Here is a 15,949-nt window from a genome sequence, read left to right as displayed (position 1 = left end):
AATACACCACTGTGGTGCGGGGGAGCTTACTATTCCAATACACCACTGTGGTGCAGGGGGGCTTACTATTCTAATACACCACTGTCGTGTGGGGGGATTACTATTCTAATACACCACTGTGGTGCGGGGGGCTTACTATTCTAATACATTACTGTGGTGTGGGCTAGTAAAACAAGGAAAATACTCCAGCGTGAGGACATTTCTCAGGTTCCGATGAGGACTTAAGCTATTATAAGCTTAGGGTTTAGGGTTACAATTAGSATTAAGGGCTAGGGAAAATGAATGAAAATACATTTTCGGTCCCCACAAGGACAGTAAAAGAAACGTGTGCACTTGCATTCTTAACCTTAGGGGATTCAAGAATATGTCAATGACAGGCTTTGTCTCCTCAGCTGTCGCCGACTCCTTTGTGACCACTGGCTCCTCCTTGGATGGAGGATGGAAGAACTTGCAGGGGAAACTCTGTGGGTACTTGGTCAAGGAAATAAAGAAAAAACATCTGCATCTACCCCTACGGCAGCCATTTTGTTGTTAAGTTATTATTTTGTGATCAAATTTGAAGTTTTTCACAAACAAGAGGTAGAAGGACAGATACACAAGGAAACAGTACTAAAAACAGAGTACAGTCATTTCCCCCCCTCACCCACCCAGTGGCAACCACTACATAAGGGACATTTAGAATAAGCTGAGAAAAGGATATTGTGCATGTATATGCAGCMCTCTCCTTTCTAACAGGATTCCTGGACGTAGAATTTACACACTTCGTTGATCGAGTAGTTGACTTCCAGAGCATGTTCTAACTGGCAGTCATCACCTWGCAAAACAAAATAAGTTGTTGGGGTCTCTATACAAATGGGTCAGGCCACTGACAGTATTTACTGTAAAAGTCAACATAAACATACCTGACTATCATTTCAATATATTGGGTTTAGGTTCAATGACAAGTGCCCATTAATATTGTTACAATTTCTAATCATAAAATACAGAAACCTGCCTTGATGTACTTTCCCCTGAGGAAATTTCGACAGATTAACCTTCCGTCAATCTCCAAACCATTCTGGTCTTTGAATTCCTTTGTCATGTTCTTCTTCCCCTTTCCAGTCAAAGTTTCCTGGAAGAGGTTGGAATCAGCTGTGAAAATGTATATTAGACTGAAATCACTGACTTGGGAACCTTTGCTGTAACCGAGCACATCGTAAAGCTACAAATGACATTTCTATGGATATTGACAAGGAAGTACGCATGATTTCATTTTGAATTACCAGTGTTAAACGTACATCATTTGGGAACTGTCGTCCACCTCTACGTGACCGGTCAGTGCCTCGCTTTGACCAATCCCCTCTTCTGAGAAAACCGCCCCTCTTGTCACAGCCCCGGCCTCTATTGCTCCACTCTCCACCCCTGTTGGAACCACCTCCACCCCTGTTGGAGAAGTCTCTGGGCTGGTTAGTTCCGTGTCCACCCAGTCRGGTAAAATCCCCACCCCTCCTGGCAGTTTCCCCCTCTGCCCTGGTTGTCAAGTCTCTGCTGCTGAGGCTCCCGTCGCTGCTTCTTCTGCTCTCGTCCTTTCTTCTCGTTTACACCGTGAACATCCTTGTTCTGATCAGGATCTGTGGAACAAGTTAAATGAAATTAAAATCCTACACTCCTTTTAAAGTCTGAATGCATTGTTAATAGTAAAAGGGTTAATCCATAAAAACCCACCCTTCTCTGTAGCATGACCTGGGCATGCACCCTCCTTGCTATCACTGTAGAAGTCCAGGTCTCTACTGAAGTCAAAGCCTGGTTGCTCGAAATCACACTTCACCATGTTGTAGTCTCGGGCCACAGAGTCAAAMTCTTTATAAGATTGTGATGGGCATTTATGAAGCTTACTTTTCTTGGCCTGCTCCTGCAGAAAAACACAAAAAGTGTAACGTTATAACATAAAATCAAAAGGAAAGGGGGCAATACCAAATGGTAATGATTTGTGGCCTATTTCTATACCAACTTTTTAATCTACAGTAGGGCTCGCCAACCACGTTCCTGGAGAGCTACCGTTCTGTAGGTTGTCACCCCAACCGTAATCTGGCGCAGCTCAATCTAATAATTAGCTGGTTGATAAACTGAATCAGGTTAGTTACAACTGGGATAGGAGCGAAAACCTACAGGAGAGTATCGCTCCAGGAACAGGGTTGGAGAGGCCTGATCTACAGGTATGTGGTGTGCAATTCGCCTAMTAGTATAAAGCACTGCACAAACGCAAGATAGGCCCATGTTAGTTAGGCTTATGTCAATGTTTAGCAAAAAAACTTCTCCATTCTGAATTGTCCTATTCAGCATCTGTTTAGTACATGACAAGTTCACCTGTTGGTCCCCTTTTTCCTCTTCCTGGGGCCACTCTGTTGACCCCTTTGCAATGGCCACTTTCTGGACTGGGCATCCCTTTCGTTCTCCTCCAGTTTAACTGGTTCCAGTTGCCTTTCATCCCTTTGAAATCTGAGAAATTGGATACAATCAATTCTCACAGTTGGCTATGTACTCCAATTCAAAGCTGAAACACTTGACTAAGTTAGTTAGCTAGTTACATTAATCCAGCATAGTATAAGAGAGACAGTAGAAATATTTACTACTTGTATTATAGTAACTTACCTATCTCTCGGCTCACAAGGCGCCGTGTCAAATTCTTTGTTTGGAAGACTTGAAAAAAGTATTCTGAATGCCATGTTGCTGACGTACACTGTTGTGTCGGGTAGGCCTACTCGTCTCCTCAAAATAGAAATGAGTGATTATTCATTCATGACCACTACAAAATGTMTCTAGGTCATAGTTATATACTGCAGTTGCTAACCAGGTAGCTTGCTAACGGCTTAAAACAGTAGCTAGCCAATGCTCACTGCAGACAACGTTGCATGTGCGTGTTGGCTCGTGCACCTGCACCACTCTATCTTGACGCTCGCGCACTTCACTTGCAAGCGGTTCGTCKTGTTAGATGAGCGAACAGCACAAATATGTTTCCATGACAAGTACTCCCAAAATATAATTTCGATTACGAAGCCAGTGCTATCACCAAACAAACAACTCACCAGAGAACCTTATGTACTTTCTGTATTGATTTGTTGTTAATAAAAAAAACATGAGTAACACACAACAAAAAAATCACCAGAGAAAGACATGACGTTTTCCTTGCTTACTTCCGAGCACGTGTGCACTACGTCGCCGCCTACGTGCCACTGCCAACTGCGTTCCTTCGGGAGTGGTACTGATCGAAGTGCACGTTCTTCAGCACACTAGAACATGTTGAAAGATAATTATCAGTCGTATTCATGACACCATTAAGTGTCTGGGCCAAGCTTTGCCTATGTTATCTTTGAATTTGTTGAATAAGTCATGTCTAGTAATGCAGTGCATTGATTCTTTTTCTAACCATCATTTGTGTGAAGTACAATTAGTTAGTTGACTGTTTCATGCCATAATCACCAGTCTATTGTCATAGTCAAAACACTGAGACCAATATGATTACAATGAAGCACATTAGCATTACTAACAGATAAATATAGCACACCTTGGGCACCTTTAAAACATAAATACAATCTAGATAGGAGCTGACCTTCGTTCCTCCACAGTGGAGGCTGTCCCGGTGTCTAGCTCAAAGTCCAGGTCTGGGTGCCGGTTGACGCGACAGAGTTGTCTTGTTCCCTCTCTCTCTGTGTTTGTGCTTCTCTCATTCATCCAGCTGAACTCTGTGGATCATCAACGCTGTGTCCCTAGCTGTCCCTTCGCTTCTCTGAACCTCAATATGACACACTGGGCCTCCCTTGCTCTCCTTCTGGTTTTGGGCCTCTCCATCCAGGGGACCCTCTCCCAGGACGCTGAGGAACRTGCACCAGTGGACCCAAGCCAGGCCCCTGTCGACCCCTCCCAGGCAGAGGATGAGGACGAGTGGGGACTGAACTCRGTTAGAGGAGGCTTTGAAGCCGTCAATGGATACTTTGACTCCATGCTGGAGCTTATGGGCGGACGCGATGGAGTGTGCCAGTACCGCTGTCGATATGGTAAGAACATGATCAACTCCTCTGGCTAGCCTATCATACATGTATCATATGCGTGGCATGCCAACGATAGTCAGAGGAGTTAGCTAAACAAGCCCATCTAGATCTAGACCAGGCTTGTGATTAGTTAGCCGAGATATTCTGTTTTGTACAGAACGCTTCCATGTGATCCTAAATTCAAATTGTGTAATGATTATCCGGCAGGTAGAGATCCATTATAGATTAGGGAGATGGTACACAATGAAGATAAACCTGGACATTAAGATTTTCTGAAGTCTTAACACAGCCTCATGTTAAAGCCATTCAAACTCTTAAATGCAAGAACACTGTATAACTGATTAGGGAGAGCTTATACCTGGAATTAATTTGACATTACTAATAACCTTTATCACCTCACATCTGATAATGCACCTTAGTCAGTGGACTATGAGCAAGGAGAGATAGCTGGCAGAGCTGGCAGAGGTGTCATGAGGTAAAGTGTGAAATACTCAGCGATTCACAGCTAGGCTGTAGTCTTCACCATTGATATCATATGTCCATGGACTTTACCTGTATTGACCATGGACCCTGTTTTGGTTACCACCATTTATGAACTGATAATCTTCCCCAACAACGTCTGTTGTCTGACATATAAGTTACGGCCATCCAACCTCCCATTGGGCACARACTGGTTGAATCAACGTTGRTTCCACATCATGTAACTTAAATTACGTTGAACCAATGTGGATTAGACTTTGAATTGACATCTGTGCCCAGTGGGCTCCCTTTGCTGGGTTGGTCAATCAAGTGTGGATGGCGATCAAGGTTGGGTTCCGTTCCAGTTCAAGTCKATTCAGTCAATTTATGAAGTAAACAGAAATTCCAGTTCCTATTTTCCTCATTGGATTTTAAAAACATAAAAGTGGAATTAAAATATTCCTCATGGCATTTCTTGAGTTGAAGGGAACTAATGTCTCTAACATTCTTTCTACCTCAGGTAAAGCTGCTCTTCCTCGCCCTGACTACCAGATGCAGGAGCCCAACGGATGCAGTGCCTACTTCCTAGGCCTTCCTGTACCCAATAGTGTATGCATATATAGATTATTGGAAACACACGCGCACACACACATTAATGCTCAGCGAAACATTTCCACAATCAAGTATTTTTATAGAACGCAAATCAAAATAGTACATTGGTCATACAACTCCAATAATATACAGATTGAACAGTACACATTCACTGAGTTTACAAAACATTAGGAACACTATGATCCATTATTGATGTCACTTGTTAAATCCACTTCAATCAGTGTAGATGAAGGGGAGGAGGCAGGTTAAAGAAGGATTTTTAAGCTTTGAGACAATTGAGCTATGGATTGTTTATGAGTGCTTTTCAGACCGGGAATGGGCAAGACAAAAGATGTAAGTGCCTTTGAACAGGGTATGAGTACTAGGTGCCTGGCGCACTGGTTTGAGTGTGTCAAGAACTGCAATGCTGCCGGGTTTTTAAACGCTCAACAGTTTCCTGTGTGTATCAAGAATAGTCCACCACTCAAAGGACATCCAGCCAACTTGAGCATTGGAGTCATCATGGGCCAGCATTCCTATGGGACGCTTTCGACACCCTGTAGAGTCCATGCCCGACAAATGGAGGCTGTTTTGAGGGCAAAAGGTGGTGCAACTCAATATTAGGAAGGTGTTCTTAATGTTTTGTACACTCAGTGTATAACACCATCATAGCGCACATGCACACTCACCATCCTTGTCCTGTTCCATAAAGGTTGATCTGGGTATCCCTGCCATGACTAAGTGCTGCAACCAGCTGGATATGTGTTACGACACCTGCGGCTCCAACAAGTACCGCTGCGACTCCAAGTTCCGCTGGTGTCTCCACAGCATCTGCTCTGACCTCAAGAAGAGCCTGGGCTTCATGTCAAAGGTRGAAGGTCAGTCAACCTGATGCAGTGTACATGGAAAGTTCCACAGTCTAACAAGTGTAGAAGCCGTCAAGCCCTTGATTCCTCAACTCTCTCTCAAAGTCCATTGCAGGAGGCTCCAACGTCCCTCCCCTCAAACTTTCTCCAATGAACTTTGAGGGGGTGCAAGGAATTAAGGAAAAACCTAAGATCTGACAGCTTGTACACATTCATACAGAGCCACAGATTACACCTACAGCCCTATACCTGAACTTCATTGCCCTTTCATCAGGCTTATTGATATTTTGCTCAAGATGTTTAAATAGGCCAGTAATTAACTCTCATCCCCATGTCCCTCTTTACCTTCTAGCCTGTGAGACGGTAGCAGACACCCTGTTCAACACAGTCTGGACTCTGGGCTGCAGGCCCTACATGAACAGCCAGAGGGAAGCCTGCCTCTGTGAAGGAGAGGAGAGGGATGAGCTTTAAATTAGGGTTATAGACACACACACACACACACACACACACACAGACAGCTCTCCTATTCACCAAGTAACATGGGATACGTCACTCCAAATGACTGCTGGAGATGCGACTTGGCTATTTGTGTAATTTATTTGGTGTGTTTAACTTTGTTTTGTTTAACAGAACAAGTGCTGTATATTTGCAACAACTGTTGGGTTTATTTTTTAAATCTGCAAAAAAACATGTACTACAATCCAATCTTGTATTTGTCTTCTTGAGTTGTGGAAAATCTGAGAATGCCATGTGCTTCAYACTGCATCTCTTCCTGAAAACAGGGGAACYCAGAATGCACACAAATCTGAAGTTTAAACTATACAAATATACTGTACATGAACTTACAAAGATGACTGCCACATTATCTTCTATTAAGTTCAAATGTGTTTTATGTCTCACCATAACTTAATTCATGATTTAAAAAAATGATTTGCCCCATTAGGTAGAAATTATACATTACTCCACACTTAGTCCTGAGATACAAAGACATCAGTTTATTYAGTTAAATATATACAACGTGAAACAGGACAGGTTCTATAGAAATTGAATCTTGGAATAAAAAAAGTAAGTTTCCTGGCTTTTAGAACTAAAACAACCTCCTGGTACTGCCCATGCCATAATAACATAAAAGCAATCTGAACATACAGTACACTGAAAAGCTTCAATATGAATCCTCAAAGGATATGGCCAGAAGACAAATCCTAGGGTAGTAGTACTATACTGAACAAAAATGTAATAGCATCATGCAACAATTTCTAAGAGTTCATATAAGGAAATAAGTCAATTGAAATAAATTCATTAGGCCCTAACTGATGGATTTCACATGACTGGGCAGGGGTGATTTCCTGGGCCACAGCAAGGCCCAGGAAATCAGAAAGATTTTTCCCCCACAAAAGGGCTTTATTACAGACAAAAATGCTCCACAGCACCCCCCACGTTGTCTGCGGTTGTGAGGCCGGTTGGACGTACTGCTAAATTCTCTGGCAACAGCTCTGGTGGACATTCCTGCAGTCTGCATCCCAACTGCACGCTTCCTCAAAACTTCAGACATCTGTGGCATTGTGTTGTGTGACAAAACTGTACATTTTAAAGTGGCTTTTTATTGTCCTCTGTACAAGGTGCAACTGTGTAACGATCATGCTGTTTAATCAGCTTCTTTATATGACACAACTGTCAGGTGGATGGATTATCTTGGCAAAGGAGAAAAGCTCACTAACAAGGACGTAAACAAATGTGTGCACAAAACTCAGCACTTTACATGTTGCGTTTATATTTTTGTTCAGTGTAGAAATCTAGAAATATTCTGGTGGTAGAATGCAATCTGGTGGAAAAACGACCAAATTGTCATACTTGAGTAAAGATACCTTAATAGAAAATGACTCAAGTAAAAGTCACTCAATAAATACTACTTGAGTAAAAAGTCTTAAAAGTATTTGGGTTTTAAATATACATAAGTATCAAAAGTAAATGTAATTGCTAAAATATACTTAAGTATCAAAAGTAAAAATTCTAATTCCTTATATTAAGCAAACCAGACGGCACAATGTGTTTTCTTAATTTACGGATAGCCAGGAGCACACTCCAACACTCAGGCATAAATTACAAATGAAGCATGTTTTTAGTGAGTCCGTCAGATCAGAGGCAGTAGAGATGACCAGGGATGTTCTCTTGAAAAGTGTGTGAATTAGACCATTTTCCTGTCCTTCTACGTATTCAAAATGTAAGTGCTTTTGGAGGTCAGGGAAAATGTATTGAGTAAAAAGTATATTCTTTTTCTTTAGGAATGTAGTGAAGTAAATGTAAAAGTTGTCAAAAATATAAATAGTAAAGTACAGATACCCCAAAAATCTACTCATCGGCCAGTTTATTTGGTACACCACCCCATTTATCGATCCCATTTATGGATCGCTCTTACTGAAAGTGAGTCACGTGACTGTGACTCACTATATAAAGCAGGCAGACAGGGATCAAGGCATTCAGTTACTGTTCGGTTGAACATCAGAATGGGGGAAAACGAGTGACCTAAGCGACTTTAAGCATGTTATGATCGTCGGTGCCAGACGCTCCTGTATCTCAGAAACGGCCACCTTCCTGGGCTTTTCACGCACAACAGTGTCTAGGGTTTACTGAGAATGGTGCGTCAAACAAAAAACATCCATTCTGTGGCAGTCCTGTTGGCGAAAACAGCTTGTTGATGAGAGAGTTCGAATGAGAATGGCAAGAATCGTGCAAGCTAACAGGCGGGCCACAAACAGACAAATAATGATGGGGTACAGCAGTGGTGTGCCAAACAGCATCTCGGAACGTACAACTCGTCAATCCTTGTCACGGATGGGCTATTGCAGCAGACGACCACACCGGGTTCCACTCCTATCAGCTAAAAACAAGAAGAAGTGGCTCCAGTGGGAACGTGATCACCAAGACTGGACAATCGAGGAGTGGAAAAACATTGCCTGGAGCATGACAGCAAGTTCAGTTTACTTGAGTGGCCTGCATAGTCCCCAGACCTCAACCCAATACAGCATCTTTGGGATGAGATGGAATGGGCTATTCGCAGCATGAATGTATCACTGTCCAATCTGCAGGAACTGCGTGATGCCATCGCGTCAGCATGAACCAACATCCCTGTGGAACGTTTCAGATAACTTGTAGAAAGCCCCCAAAAATGTAGGCTGTTCTGGAGGAAAAGGAGGGTCCGACCCGGTATGTACCTAATAAACTGGCCAGTGAGTGTATATTAGATAAGGAGAATGTTAGCCAAACGGATGTCCACAGGGTCTGGATGGGTCAGCAGCAGGTTCGAGGGGGATGTGAGCTCATGATGTACTGTGAAGATCAGCAGAAAAGAAGACGTGTGATGAATGATTTGACAAGCGTGTTATTGCATAAGTGTCACAAATAAAAGACTATGGGTATTATCAGTGACATGTTACTTTTTAAGGTGTGATATGAACACACATTCATTGATATGAAACATATGTTGTATTTCAAGCTGTTTTACCTACAACAGCCGCCCTTTCAGGTTATGTTGGGGCTTCTGTTGGGGCTTCTTTTAAATGTGTTGATCTCTGCTTCATCTTCAGGTTGAACTCGGCAAGCTGGGAAAAAACTACAGAATTATTGTCTTTAAAAAGGCTTTGTCATATTGATATATTAAATCCTCACTATTTAATTTGTAGAAATCAAGAGGGACATATATCAAGGTTTTGGTGTTTCTGCCACTCTCTGTGGATGAAATGTATTAACATTTAGAATAGACGCAGACATGCATTCTTCATAGCTAATAGACGACATCACAAGTTAGGGAAGTTCCTTCATAGCAAAGACAGTACTTTGATTCTTTAGAGCAAATGTAGTCTCGAACTCTAAATGTCACAAAACGTTTCCTTTAATTTCGCCTTCATCTCTTCGTCTGTCCTTTTCTGCTCGGTCTCCCAGTCAGGCTTTTTCTCAGCCTCTGGTTCGGAGGGCAAATAGGTCCGTTGCAGCCACATTCGCCACAGCGTCTGCAAACAGTCTCTGCCATTCTGTCAATGATTTGTCCTCTGCTTCTGGCTCTGTCTTGGGCTCTGGTTCAGAGGGGACCTCAAGGCCTTTTGCAAGCGCTTCCGCCAAACGCAATTTCCACCTTGTCATATAGGTTCTGTTTACCCTCATGGATAAACCTTGGTTGTATATACCTCCTTTTTCTTCCAGTGTTTTCTCTTTTCTCCATTTTCTATTTTGGGATCCTGTTCTAGAGGGTGCCTCAGAATCCTTTGTAGCCACCGGAGGGACCACAGAATGCAGTTTCGCCCCTACTATGACTGCTTCTCCTTCTGGCTCCTTCTTTGTACCTGGCTCAGAGGGGGGCTCCTTGGCAGCCACCTGAGGAGTTTCTTTAAGCAGCCTTAATTCTTGTATATTTTTGCGATGCCTCAAATTCATCTTATAGCGTTGCCTCTTTAGATGCGTGTTTATACTCAACTGGTTAAGTCCGACAGTCCAAGTCTGGGCCACACAGTCTCTATGCCCTGTTCAGGGATGGGTCTGTATCCTGCACTTGTACATCCATGTTTGTGAACTGGGGGTTTCCAGTGGCCTGTGTGTATGCCTGGAAAAACGTTTCTGAAGTGCCATTACAGTAATAAGGCGGGCAGTTGGGGTAGAGTGGATACCCAAGGGGGTTAGGGAGGAGGGGCATGTTACCATGTGGCATTGTAGCAGGGGAAATGGTACCAGGGGGAAAGCTACACCTTGGAGGGAAGGTGCTGGCATAGTGGCTGCTGTGGTATGCCATGTACTTAGAGTACTGCACTGAGTAGGTTGCCATCAAAGATGCATGAGGGTGTGTGGGATCGTTGGAGTATGGGTAAAGCCCCAGGAAGCTTTCTTTGTCGCCATCCCAGTCTTTGCCTCGCTCCCACTATCTCTATATCTATCCAGGTCTCTGGTACTACAGCGTCTGTCTCTCTCTCTGATCTGTCCCAGTCTCTCTGTCCTGGTCTCTGGTGCTAGAGCGTCTGTCTCTCTCTCTGTTTCTCACAGATTGCCCCCGTCTCTCTCTCTCTGTCCTGGTCTCTGGTGCTAGAGCATCTGTCTCTGTTTCTCTCAGATCTGCCCCCATCTCTCTCTCTGTCCTGGTCTCTGGTGCTAGAGCATCTGTCTCTCTCTCTGTTTCTCACAGATTGCCCCCGTCTCTCTCTCTCTGTCCTGGTCTCTGGTGCTAGAGCATCTGTATCTCTCTCTCTGTTTCTCTCAGATCTGCCCCCGTCTCTCTCTCTATCCTGGTCTCTGGTGCTAGAGCGTTTGTATTCTGCGGTCCACCGATGGCAAGGGGGGGCTGGAGTTGGAGCTATCTGACAACAAGGAAATACTGTGACATTTGCTTGAGCATGCTCTCTCCTCTTTATCTTTCCCTTTCTCCTCTTCCTCTTTGTTTATCTTTCTTGCTCTCCTTCTCTTTCTCAACCTCCCACACACTTTCTTTCTTGCCCCCCTTCTTCTCCTGGTCTCTCTTCTTCCCATACAATCTCTCCTGGGTCCTGTCGTTCAGTCGACCCAACTCCTCAACCCCCAGATCCAGCCCAATTGTCTGCAGCAGGCTCTGGATCCGTTCGTACTTCTGCTCATCCTCAGGCCTCATTTTCCTCAACAGGTGGAGACTTGGACTTATGCCTCCCTTTCCTCAACAGGTGGAGACTTTGGCTTTTTGTTTTTTAAATGTGTATGCTGGTCCGCTTCCTTAAGAGTGAGGTGACTCTCAAAACACAATTGATCCCAGATATGCTACATAGTACATACCTCCGTATTCACCGTGGGATTGCGTCGCTGCTCCAATAAAGCCACTTTGAGTTTCAGAGGATGCTCCTCTTCATGTACGTCCAGGGTAAGGTTGTCCTTCACTATGCTGTCTTTGCGCAGGATGGACTCGTTCATCCGTTCCACAAAGCTTTTGACCACTTTGGGAGAATGGAGAACAAGCTTGGTAGGGACCTGCTGGTCAGCAGCCTGCTGGAGTAAATTGAGGAAAATATTGAAAGTACCAATACCACCAGTATCAGAGAATTAAACAAACAATTCTGACCAAAAAGAAAAACATTTGATTGTGAAACCATTCAATTTTGAGATGGGGTGAAATCCAAAGTTGTGCTATATATTCATTGGCTGTGTCATAGATAATTTATAAATGATAACTATTGATACATTACTAGCCCTAACACTTAATCTGCAAAAATGACAAGTTAATTAGTGAGTCATGGTGATTTCAGAACCAAAAAAACATTGTCCCCCATAATCTGACAGGGGGGTGGTAGATGCCAAGTCTCCCTTATGGCCAGATCAGGTGCCTACATAGTACACACCATAGACATGCAGTGCCGTCGGAAAGTATTCAGACCCCTTGACTTTTTCCAAATTTTGTTACATTACAGCCTTATTCTAAACTGGATTTTTAAAAGTTATCCTCAGCAATCTACACACAATACCCCATAAAAATCTGAAATACCTTATTTACATAGCGTTGAAGTCAGAAGTTTACATACACTTAGTTTGGAGTCATTAAAACTCCTTTTTCAACCACTCCACAAATTTCTTGTAAACAAACTATAGTTTTGGCAAGTTGGTTAGGACATCTACTTTGTGCATGACACAAGTCATTTTTCCAACAATTGTTTACAGACATATTATTTCACTTATAATTCACTGTACCACAATTCCAGTGGGTCAGAAGTTTACATATACCAATTTGACTGTGCCTTTAAACAGCTTGGAAAATTCCAGAAAATTATGTTGTGGCTTTAGAAGCTTCTGATAGGCTAATTGACATAATTTGAGTCAATTGGAGGTGTACCTGTGGATGTATTTCAAGGCCTACCTTCAAACTCATTGCCTCTTTGTTTGAGAAAATCAATGCCAGAACAACAGCAAAGGACCTTGTGAAGATGCTGGAGGAAACAGATACTTTTGTACTTATCTCCACAGTAAAACGAGTACTAGACCGACATAACCTGAAAGGCCACTCAGCAAGGAAGAAGCCACTGCTCCAAAACAGCCATAAAAAAAGCCAGACTACGGTTTGCAACTGCACATGGGAACAAAGATCATACTTTTTGGAGAAATGTCCTCTGATCTGCTGAAACAAAAATAGAACTGTTTGGCCATAATGACCATTGTTATGTTTGGGGAAAAAAGGGGGAGGCTTGCAAGCCGAAGAACACCATCCCAACCGTGAGGCACGGGGGTGGCAGCATCATGTTGTGGGGGTGGTTTACTGCAGCAGGGACTGGTGCACMTCACAAAATAGATAGCATCATGAGGTAGGAAAATTATGTGGATATATTGAAGCAACATCTCAAGACATCAGTCAGGAAGTTAAAGCTACTTCTTATGGATAGGTGGGACGGTAGCGTCTCACCTGGCCAAGATCCGGTGAAATGGCAGAGCGCCAAATTCAAATTACTATAAATATTAAACTTTCATGAAATCACAAGTGCAATACATCAAAATAAAGCTTAACTTGTTGTTAATCCAGCCAAGGTGTCAGATTTCAAMAAGGCTTTACGGCGAAAGCAAACCATGCGATTATCTGACAACGTCCAGCACACAAATGCATAACAAATCATTTTCAACAAGGGAGTCATAAATAGCAATATAATATATGCCTTACCTTTGAAGATCTTCCTGTGTTGGCACTCCAAAATGTCCCAGCTACATTACAAATGGTCCTTTTGTTCAATAAATTCCTTCTTTATATCCATAAAAACTCAGTTTAGCTGGCGCGCTTCAGTCAATAATCCACTCGGTTTCCCTCTTTCAAAATGCATACAAAATTAATCCCAAACGTTACCAATAAACTTATCCAAACAAGTCAATCAACATTTAGAATCAAACCTTAGGTACCCTTATACCCAAATAAACAATACAATTTAAGACGGAGAATCGTTATTGTCTTTACCGGAGATAAACAAAAAGAACAAGCTCTCTCAGCCATGCGCTTGGAAACACTACAGCCAAAATGGGAGCCACTTAGAAAAACTACAACTTGTCCCTCATTTTTCCAAAAACCAGCCTGAAACTCTTTCTAAAGACTGTTGACATCTAGTGGAAGCCCTAGGAACTGCAATCGGGGACAAATTCGCCCTATTATAAAAGTGCCAGGCATTGAAATCAGTGGTATGCTGAATTTTTCTTTTTTTTATGGTTTGTCCTCGGGGTTTCGCTTACCATTTCAGTTTTGTTATACTCACAGACATTATTTTAACAGTTTTAGAAACTTGAGTGTTTTCTATCGCTTCTGGGCCTGAGTAGCAGGCAGTTTACTTTGGGCACGCTTTTCATCCGGACGTCAAAATACCGCCCCCTATCCGAAAGAAGTGAACTTGTTCAGAGTGAACTGCCTCCTACTCAGTCCCAGATGTAATATATGCATTTTATTATTAGTATTGGATAGAAAACACTCTGAAGTTTCTAAAACTGTTTGAATGATGTCTGTGAGTATAACAGAACTCATATGGCAGGCAAAAACCTGAGAGAAAATCCAAACAGGAAGTTGGAAATCTGAGGTTTGTAGTTTTTGAACTCACCCCTATCGAATACACAGTGGGATATGGGTTAATTTTCCTAAGGCTTCCACTAGATGTCAACCGTCTTAAGAACGTMGTTMCAGGCTMCTCATGTGAAGGGGGGCCGGATGGGAGCTGTTTGACTAAGGYGTCTGKCWYCAGCCTCGTTCTCAGTCACACGCTTTCACTTGCGAGTTAGCTCTCGTTCCATTGCTTTTCTACAGACAATAGAATTCCCCCGGTTGGAACATTATTGAARTTTTATGAGAAAAACATCCTAAAAATTGATTCTATACTTAGTTTGACAAGTTTCTTCAACCTGTAATATAACTTTTTGAACGTTTCGTCCGAATGGAGCAGATCGCGCTTTTGCATTTGTTTACCTAACGCCCTAACAAAAGAAGCTATTGGACATAAATGGACATAAATGATGGACATTATCGAACAAAACAAGCATTTATTGTGGAACTGCGATTCCTGGGAGTGCATTATGATGAAGATCTTCAAAGTGAATATTTATAATGCTATTTATGAATAATGTTGACTACCCAACATGGCGGATATTTCTCTGGCTGGTTTGGGCTCTGAGCGCCGTTCTCAGATTATGCTTTTTCCGTAAAGTTTTTTTGAAATCTGACACAGCGGTTGCATTAAGGAGAATGGTATCTAAAGTTCCATGCATAACACTTGAATTTTCATCCACATTTATAATGAGTATTTCTGTGAATTCATGTGGCTCTCTGCAAAATCATAGCATGTTTTTGAACTACTGAACATAACACACCAATGTAAAATTAGATTTTTGGATATAAATATGCACTTTATCGGACAAAACATACATGTATTGTGTAACATGAAGTCCTATGAGTGTCATCTGATGAAGATCATCAAAGGTTAGTGATTAATTTTATCTCTATTTGTGACTCCTCTCTTTGGCAGGAAAAATGGCTGGGTTTTTCTGTGACTTGGTGGTGACTTAACATAATCGTTTGTGGAGCTTTCGCTGTAAAGCATTTTTGAAATCAGACACTGTGGCTGGATTAACGAGAATGTAATCTTTAAAATGGTGCCTAATACTTGTATGTTTGAGAAATTTGATTTATGAGATTTCTGTTGATTTGTATTTGGCGTCCTGCTATTTCATTGGCTGTTGGCGAGGGTTTCCGCTAGCGAAACGGGGTGCCGCTAGTGGAACCCCTGTCATAGACAGGTTAAAGCTTGGTCGCAAATGGGTCTTCCAAATGGACAATAACCCCAAGCATACTTCCAAAGTTGTGGCAAAATGGCTTAAGGACAACAAAGTCAAGGTATTGGCGTTGCCATCACAAAGCCCTGACCTCAATCCTATAGAAKATTTGGGGGCAGAACTGAAAAAGCGTGTGCGAGCAAGGGGGCCTTACAAACCTGACTCAGTTARACCAGCTCTGTCAGGAGGAATGGGCTAAAATTCACCCAACTTATT

The 15,949-nt window shown here is 42.5% G+C and overlaps 1 protein-coding gene, 1 long non-coding RNA gene and 1 pseudogene across 2 annotated transcripts; 1 reads left to right on the top strand and 2 right to left on the bottom strand.

The window, feature by feature from the left end:
• Positions 1 to 6: 6 nt before the first annotated feature.
• LOC111950573 (zinc finger CCCH domain-containing protein 6-like) lies at positions 7 to 3,711 on the bottom strand (annotated as a pseudogene).
• Positions 3,643 to 6,649, top strand: LOC111950505 (group XIIB secretory phospholipase A2-like protein). Its single transcript, XM_023968162.2, has 4 exons — positions 3,643 to 4,034; positions 5,008 to 5,096; positions 5,791 to 5,956; positions 6,297 to 6,649. Exons 1-4 carry the CDS (start codon positions 3,779 to 3,781, stop codon positions 6,413 to 6,415), a joined length of 630 nt encoding a protein of 209 aa, XP_023823930.1. The 5' UTR covers positions 3,643 to 3,778; the 3' UTR covers positions 6,416 to 6,649.
• Positions 6,650 to 8,292: 1,643 nt separating this feature from the next.
• Positions 8,293 to 12,808, bottom strand: LOC111950456 (uncharacterized). Its single transcript, XR_002875498.2, has 3 exons — positions 11,729 to 12,808; positions 9,447 to 9,543; positions 8,293 to 9,271 (listed from the first exon to the last, which is right to left on the bottom strand). It is a non-coding gene; the product is annotated as an uncharacterized lncRNA (long non-coding RNA).
• Positions 12,809 to 15,949: the final 3,141 nt, after the last annotated feature.

This window comes from Salvelinus sp. IW2-2015, linkage group LG1, assembly GCF_002910315.2.
Source record: "Salvelinus sp. IW2-2015 linkage group LG1, ASM291031v2, whole genome shotgun sequence".
NCBI classification, from domain to species: domain Eukaryota; kingdom Metazoa; phylum Chordata; class Actinopteri; order Salmoniformes; family Salmonidae; genus Salvelinus; species Salvelinus sp. IW2-2015.
This window is presented reverse-complemented; position numbering and strand designations above follow the sequence as displayed.